Source organism: Ictidomys tridecemlineatus, chromosome 6 (genome assembly GCF_052094955.1).
Source record: "Ictidomys tridecemlineatus isolate mIctTri1 chromosome 6, mIctTri1.hap1, whole genome shotgun sequence".
In the NCBI taxonomy this organism is placed as follows: domain Eukaryota; kingdom Metazoa; phylum Chordata; class Mammalia; order Rodentia; family Sciuridae; genus Ictidomys; species Ictidomys tridecemlineatus.
In genome coordinates, this window is record NC_135482.1 from 16,364,879 (window position 1) to 16,373,183 (window position 8,305).

The 8,305-nt window shown below is 41.9% G+C and overlaps 2 protein-coding genes across 2 annotated transcripts in view; one reads left to right on the plus strand and one right to left on the minus strand.

The window, feature by feature from the left end:
- Nucleotides 1-1,873, minus strand: part of Tdg (thymine DNA glycosylase) — a 29,296-nt gene extending 27,423 nt beyond the window's left edge. Inside the window, exon 1 of the mRNA XM_013357316.4 lies at nt 1,709-1,873. The gene's annotated coding sequence lies outside the window, so the exon portion shown is untranslated. The remainder of the gene's footprint in view (nt 1-1,708) is intronic.
- Nucleotides 1,466-8,169, plus strand: Uqcc6 (ubiquinol-cytochrome c reductase complex assembly factor 6). The gene is made up of 3 exons (XM_005322346.5): nt 1,466-1,620; nt 2,003-2,120; nt 7,323-8,169. Exons 2-3 carry the CDS (start codon nt 2,013-2,015, stop codon nt 7,425-7,427), a joined length of 213 nt encoding a protein of 70 aa, XP_005322403.1. The 5' UTR covers nt 1,466-1,620; nt 2,003-2,012; the 3' UTR covers nt 7,428-8,169.
- Nucleotides 8,170-8,305: the final 136 nt, after the last annotated feature.

Below are 8,305 nucleotides of genomic sequence, written 5' to 3' on the forward strand. Positions count from 1 at the left end.
TTATTTCAGAGCTCTACTTCCACCCTTATCAAAAACCTGCCCCTGCTCCAGCCTGTGGCCAGGGTAACTTGTCTCAGGCATTGCCCCTCTCTAGAGGGAGTCATAGCTTGTTAATTAATGTGTCCCGGGCTGCTGGGGCTGCTCGGTCTTACACTTCCCCTTTCAGCCCACCTGTTTTCCGCCTTTTGGCCACCCCACTGTGCAGCATTTCCTGGGCCTAGTCACATAGGCAGGAAGGAGAGGGACAAGGGGAAAGGGCCAGAGAACAAAGGATGTTTAAGACATAAAAAGGGCAGAACACCTTGCTTCTTGGGATACCAGGATACTAGCTATAGCCCCCTTCTCCCTCTCAGAAGTCTATGTTACCCCTTTTAAAATAAACCCTGTTTTATATGATTGCCTCTGAGCTTCTCTAATGTTCAAACTTCAGCATGTGAGGAAACAGAACTCCTCACCAATAACTCGCGGTATCATAGGGAGGGATAAGAAAGAGTCAAGAAACTTTTTTTTTTTTTTTTTTGGTACCGGGCATTGAACCATTAAGCCACATCGTCAGCATATATATATATATATATATATATATATATATTTAGACACAGGGTCTGAATTGCTTAGGGCCTCGTTAGGTTGCTGAAGATGGCTTTGAACCGGCGATCCTGCCTCAACCTCCGGAGCGGATGGGAACAAGCTTTTGAGGGTGATGGATGTTTATGTGGATTGTTGGAATGGCTTCATGTATGTATACGTGGCAAACCGCAACAATAGTATCGTTTAAAATAACTGATACCGAAAATTCACCTCCATAATATTGTTTAAAAATAAATGAGTGTATCAGCCCTGCGCTGGTGGTGCACACCTGTAATCTCAGTGGCTCTGGAGGCTGAGGCAGGAGCCTCAGCAAAAGCGAAGGGCTAAGCAACTCAGTGAGACCCTGTCTCTAAATCAAATACAAAATGGGGCTGGGGATGTGGCTTAGTTGTCGAGTGCCCCAGAGTTCAACCTCCAGTACCAAATAAATAAATAAGTGCGTGGGTCACAATTCATGTTATACACACCTTAATCCTGCAGAATTCATTCTCGCGATTTTTGGTTGACAAAAATCAGTCCACACAACAATTTTAAAATGCATGGATTGGGTAACATGGACTTCAGGTTTCTCATTTCCCAACAGTTGTCTGGGCGTGGCTCTATCTCAGGTATTAAAGGACCAGAAACAAGGACCGTGAGCGCTTTTAACTCCGCAGGGACCTTACGTAAGAGCACGCGATCGCTCAGTGCTTGAAACTCCAACCCTCCTTAAAAGCAGTAAAAGCGCGCAATTCCCCTTATGCGAAAGGACCTGAGACACCACATAAGCCGGGGAAATCCAACTTCCATAACCCTGATGCGGTACTAGGAGACCCGGCTAGAAAAGGTGTGGAAGTTAAGATACAGGACATTAGTTCTCCCCCAACTTCCGCCGGAACCATGCATGTGCGCAGGCGCCCACAGTGCCCTCGCTTTCTCGTCCGGCAGGGTACCCATTACATTTTAGGTCCGGACAGCCTGAGGTCAGCTCCGGCTCCAGGACGCACTTCCGCCCTCACTCGGCTGGGCTGCCCCGCGCCTAAGCAATTCGCGGTAAAGTCTCTGCTGGGGCGTGTCCTCAGGGGAGTGGGGTGTGCGGTCTGCGTTTCCCCCTCAGAGGCTGACGGGGCGCGAAAGCTACCTGGTATCAGCCTTCCACTTGCTGTGCAAGCGCCGTCTTTGCGTTCTGCTGGCCCAGCACCTCTCGTTGATAAGGTTGAAGGCTGGGTTTGGGCCTGGAACCAGTGTTAGTCCGCTGGGCGACCTCGAGTTGTGACCGAGACGCTGGACGGAGAGAGTCCGAGAGTTTTGGCTCCGCCCCTTCCGTGCACAGTCCCTGTCCCGCTGGTTTCCGGGCTAACCCGGGCGCCGCGGCCCGCACGATGTAGACCTGAGCCGACGGCCTTCTAACGCTGCCTCTCCCCTCCCCGTGCAGCCCTCGGACCATGCCCGCGGGCGTGCCCATGACCACTTACCTGAAAATGTTCGCGGCTAGCCTCCTGGCCATGTTCGCGGGGGCCGAAGTGGTGCACAGGTACTACCGGCCTGACCTGGTGAGTGGCGGAGGGGCCCTCTTTCCCCCTTGCTGGACCACTCCATGCTCCTCACAGCAGCAAAAAGGACCTTAAGCGAAACTAGGATCCCACCTGCCCCAAGCCTAAAACCCTATGATGGCTTCCAGCTGACCCTAGAGCTATGCATGGCCAGTGAGGTCACGTTGTGGTCCACAGTGTGGTCCCTACCACTACAGGCCATTCCTCCCTGTTCCCTCTGTTGCAGCCACACTGACTTCCATGCTCCTCCTCCAATGCACCCACCCTATCCCTACCACAGAGCCTTTTTTTCCTCTCTGATGCTTTTCTTCCAAATCTTGGTGTGATTTCTTTTTCCTTCAAACTTAGATCTTATACCAGCCCCTTGGAAGGCTGAGGCAGGAGAATCGCGAGGCCCTAAGCAACTCAGCGAGATCCTGTCTCTAAATTATAAAGGTGGGCTGGGGATGGGGCTCAGTGATTAAAGGCTCCTGAGTTCAATAACAACATCTACAATAAAATCTGAAGATCTTTGCTTATCCCCTCCAGCAATGAGTTCTTTTGGCCAGCTCTGGCAGGATTCTTTCCTCCTGTGCTATTCCACTCAGTCCTTTGTTTCCATAGAGCACTTGTTGCAATTTGCAGTTATTTATTCCTTTGTCCGTTTTCTTGTCGTTGCTTGTTCCACTAGAATGTAAATTCTCCAAAGGAACTGTCCATCTGGTTCTCTTTTGAGAGCTTGGAATGTAGCTGATGACCAGCAAAATTTTGTAGAATGAAGAATAAGTGAATATAGGCATACAAAAGAGGGAGAAGTATAACTTAATGGTAATAAGCATTCATTGAGTTAGGAACAGGGAACTAAAGGTGATTTTCAGGCATTAAGATCTTGGGAAGATGGGGATGAGAAAGAATAGTGCAAATAATTAAAGAGTGTCCAAGTGTTATACCATAGGCACATTGCAGTGGTTTGCAGCAGTGTACTGAGCTTAGACTCTGCCCATACAGGTAACACAGAACCAACCCTGTGTAGTGCAGTGAATTCATTTCACTTAGTTGTCAGTATAATTTCTGAGGTGTTGATCCCAGTTTTCAAATGAGGAAACTTAGGTTTGGAAAAGTGAGGTGATTTCCCAAGGTCATGGCTTAATGAGGCATTGATTTAAAGACATGAGGCCTAAGATTTGTGTTTGGTGTTTCTTTTTTGATCCTGTTTATAAAATAATATAGCCCCCTTGTAAAATCTTCCAGTGGAAGTGAGTCAAGTGTGAAGATCCCCAGTTTATAATGCCCTTTCTTCTGTCTACTCTCCATTTCTCCTTTTTTGATTGGTGTATACACACGTGCACACACACACAGTTTATGGAGTGTTTTTCTCCACATAAATAGGAGTTAATGTATGTATTTCTCAGCTTGCTTGTTTCGGTTAACATCTATGTGAATAGTTACATAATAATCTTTATTCTTTTTATCCTTTGTATAGTTTGTTTTGGGGTGCTGGGATCAACTCTGGGGCTTCACACATGTGAGCAAGTGCTCTACCACTGAGCTCCACAATCAGCCAACTATCATGTATTAGTGTTTTATAATATAGATATTCCTACATGACTTGCTCAGTCCCTGGTTGACATTTAGGTGGTGTATACTTTTCAGACAAACAGTGCTGCAGTAGCTCTTATCTCTTCAGACTGCTTCTAAGAGTTCTAACTGCAACATCAAGGGCACTTAGTGGAGACAGAAAGTGGTAAGAACTTTCCACAGAAATGCAGTTTAGTCTTTAGCTTATGCAGAAATATCCATCAGCAACTCTTATAAAGGAAGGAATGCTTAGAATTTGACACTGGGAAATTAACTTTTGATTACCCATCTCATTATAATTGGAAATGTGCAGGGGCTGTTGCCAGCAGCTACCTGTACTTTGAGAGGAGGCTTTGAGCTGCTCTTCCCAAAGTACAGGGACACTCTTTAGAAGGAGCATACTGAAGGGGCACCCCAGTCTGTCTGGCTAGTAGTATTGGCAGTAGGGTACCGCTGTAGGACCTGAAGCCAGGCTGGCTGGCTGTGTTTAGGATGCTTTATGCTTTTCTAACATTTAAGGTATTCATGTTCTTTCCCTATAATTTTGGAATTGTTCAGTCTGACAATTTAGTTAGAGTTAAAAAATTTTAGTTAGAGTTCAAAACAGAGAAGATCTTGATGGCTTGCTGCCTACGGCTTCTTCTCAGGGTTGTCTTAAGGGAGAACTTTTAAGCATGCTTTGTTCTGATTGGCCAGCACGGCTTGTCACAATAGCGAAGAAGTGACTCTACTAGTTGTTGAGGTTGAAACCTGTTCAGATGGAAACTTGATTCCTATCTCTCACTGTACTCTTCAACACATCTCATTGGATTAATCTGAAAAATACATCCACCACTGACCACTTCTCACCACCTCCAATACTACTCCCCTGTTCAAGCCGTCTCTTTCCTCAGTTATTGTGGTAGCTTCCTCACCATCTTCTGCCTTCCATTCTTGCTTTCCTTTTCCTACAGTCTCAACAAAGCTACCATTGTCATCTTTTTTTACACTTGAGTTAGGTCATGTCCCTCTTTTTTTTTTTAAAGGTTAACTTTTAAAAATTTTTAAATTTTAATTGCTTTTATTTTTTTTAAATACATGACAGCAGAATGCATCACAATTCTTATTACACATATAGAACAATTTTTCATATCTATATATAAAGTAGGTTGACTCCCAATTCATGTCTTCATACGTGTACTTTTTTTATTATTAGTTGTTCAAAACATTACATAGCTCTTGACATATCATATTTCATACATTTGATTCAAGTGGGTTATGAACTCCCATTTTACCCCATATACAGATTGCAGAATCACATCGGTTATACATCCACGTTTTTACATACTGCCATACTAGTGTCTATTGTATTCTGCCTTTCCTATCCTCTAGTATCCCCCCTCCCCTCCCCCATACATGTACTTTGGATAATGATGTCCATCACATTCCACGATCATTGCTAACCCCCTGCTCCCTCCCTTTCCCTCCCACCCCTTTGCCCTATCTATAATTCGTCTATTCCTCCCATGCTCCCTCTCTGTACCACACTATGAGTCAATCACCTTATATCAGAGAAAACATTTGCCATTTGTATTTTTGGGATTGGCTAACTTCATTTAGCATTATCTTCTCCAACGCCATCCATTTACCTACAAATGCCATGATTGTATTCTCTTTTAATGCTGAGTAATATTCCATTTTGTGTATATGCCACATTTTTAATCCATTCATCTACTGAAGGGCATCTAGGTTGGTTCCACAGTTTAGCTATTGTTAATTGTGCTGCTATAAACATTGATGTGGCTGTGTCCCTGTAATATGCTGTTTTTAAGTCCTTTGGGTATAGACTGAAGAGAGGGATAGCTGGGTCAAATGGTGGTTTCATTCCCAGTTTTCCAAGGAATCTCCATACTGCTTTCCATATTGGCTGCACCAATTTGCAGTCCCCCCAGCAATGTATGAGTGTGCCTTTTCCCCACATCCTCGCCAACACTTATTGTTGTTTGTCTTCATAATAGCTGCCATTCTGACTGGAGTCAGATGGTATCTTAGAATAGTTTTGATTTGCATTTCTCTAATTGCTAGAGATGATGAACATTTTTTCATATATTTGTTGAATATCCTTTTCTGAGAAGTGTCTATTCATGTCCTTGGCCCATTTGTTGATTGGGTTATTTGTTTTTTTGGTATTTAGCTTTTTGAGTTCGTATATACCATAGAGATTAGTGCTCTATCAGATGTGTGAGGGGGGTCATGTCACTCTTAAAAACTTTCCCATCTGAGTGAAAACTACTGGGGTCTCCCCTTTCCCCCCCCTGCCCTGTCTCCTCCTGTGTTGAACACTTTGTAGCTATTCTGACATCCTTGCTTTTTGTCCAAAATGAAAGCACACTCCTGTCTTAAGCCGTCTGCATTTGTGGTTTCATCCTCCTGAAACAGATAACTGCAGGGCTGCTTTCCTCTTCTTCCTCCATGTCTTTGTTCAACAGTCACCTTCTTGGGGCTGGGGATATAGCTCAGTTGGTAGAGTGCTTGCCTTGCATGCATGCACAAGGCCCTGAATTCAGTCCCCAGCACCCCTCCACACACACACAGAGAAAAAAAAAGTCACCTTCTTTGCCAATAAGCAAATGAAAAGATGTTCAACATCATTAGCTATCACAGAAATGCAAATCAAAACCACAATGAGAGACCACTTCATAACCACTAAAACTAAATGAACAGTAACAGGTGTCATCAAGGATGTGGAGACATTGGAACCTATGTGCGCTACTGGTGGGAATGTAAATTGGGGTCGGTGCTAAGGAGTTTAAAGATGATGAAAATGTTCTCCAATTTATTGTGATGGACTCACAACTCTGTAAATATACTGCACTAAAAACTATTTTGAATTATACACTTCGTGTGTGTTGCTAGGGATTGAACACAGGGCTTCATATATGATCGGTAAGTGCTCTACCACTGAGCTACACCCAAGCCCTGAATTATGCACTTTTTTTTTTTTTAAAGAGAGAGAGAATTTTAATATTTATTTTTTAGTTTTCGGCAGACACAACATCTTTGTTTGTATGTAGTGCTGAGGATCGAACCCGGGCGCGCTACCGCTTGAGCCACATCCCCAGCCCGGAATTATGCACTTTAAATGGGAGAATGTGTGGTATATAAATTACATCTCAATATAGTTATTACCAAAACAAATAGTCACCTTCTCATGCTTTTCTTGACCTTTCTCCAAGACAGGGATTCTATGTATTTTTTGTTCTTTGTTTTATGCATTGCACAAAATGACACTTAATATTTTTGAGTAAATGAATTAATCCCTAATGGCTGTTTCCTGGGCCAGGTATACGTGGAGAATCAGTAAATACTGTAGGAATGAATCTCCAAATATGGAAAGTTTTACTCAGACTGAGTTTATCAATTGAAATTGATATAAACTGTTTCTCTGTGACTCCTTTAGTATTTAAGATATTGCCGGGGTGATAGAATCATAAATATAGGGCTAGAAAGAAATTTAGATCAACCAGAGGTTCTCTTAAAGTTTTATTATTGAGTAGCAAGCAGGGAACTTTTGATTTTACTCATTAGTTTAAAAATCTTTCAAGTCATGTTGAATTGACAGTCTAAGAAAGCATTGGCATATATGTTTTCTGTTTTGTTTTGTAGACCATACCTGATATTCCACCAAAGCCTGGAGAACTCAAAACCGAGCTTTTGGGACTGAAAGAGAGAGAGCGCATTAAGCATGAACCTCAAATTTCTCAGCAATAGAAATTTCAAAATACAACTGTGCTAAGAACTCTGAGAATAATGTCTTAAATATGTATTTTTTTAATTTATTGAGTCAAACTACTTGTCCTTAAGTACCTACCAATGCCAACTTCAGAAAGAGGTACTCAGTAAATATTGACTGATATGGTAACATTTTTTGTATTTGACCAGACTCTATTGTAAACTGCCAAAGTATACATCATCAGCTTCTTGAGTATGGTTTAGAAGATACTGAACCTTGAATATAATTATGCCTTAATTATAATGGCAGGACATGCTGGTTTGTTTATAAATTCTGGGTTTGTTTTTCTGAATAAGCTTCACTGCAGTGGTAAAATGGGAAATTTAAAGTAAATATAATAAAAGCGATATTGGGAATGAATGCTTATGGAGTCTAAGTTAATTAACAGTTTCTAAATATTGGAAAGTACCATTTTTCGAATTTGTCAGTAGTTCAAAATTGACACAGATGCACTAAAATTGGTTAGGAATCACAGTCTTATTTTTATTAATGTTAATACTATTTTATTACAGTATTATTACTTTATAGTTTTATTACTATTATATAATTATTACACTGTATCCTGTATTTCAGTTCTTACAGGTATTTGACATCTGTAATGATGGGACAAAATGGCTTAATTGTGTATGTAACAAAATTTGTAATATTTGTGATGGTCTTTCATAAGGTTCTTAACCCCCAATTGAGAAACCAAATTAAAATTTAAAAATAACTGGAAAACTTAAATGAGCATTATTATGGGTTGAATTGTTCCCAGAACAATTGTTGCAGTCTTAGTCCTAGAACCTGTCAATGTGGCCTTGTTTAAAACTAATACAACCAAATTAAGGTGAGAGCCTAATCTGATACTACTGTT

Coding starts and splice junctions, on each gene's coding strand:
- Uqcc6 (XM_005322346.5), top strand. CDS start 2,013: ATGCCCGCGGGCGTGCCCATGACCACTTACCTGAAAATGTTCGCGGCT. Junction 2,121..7,322: donor GGTACTACCGGCCTGACCTG/GTGAGTGGCGGA, acceptor TTTGTTTTGTAG/ACCATACCTGATATTCCACC.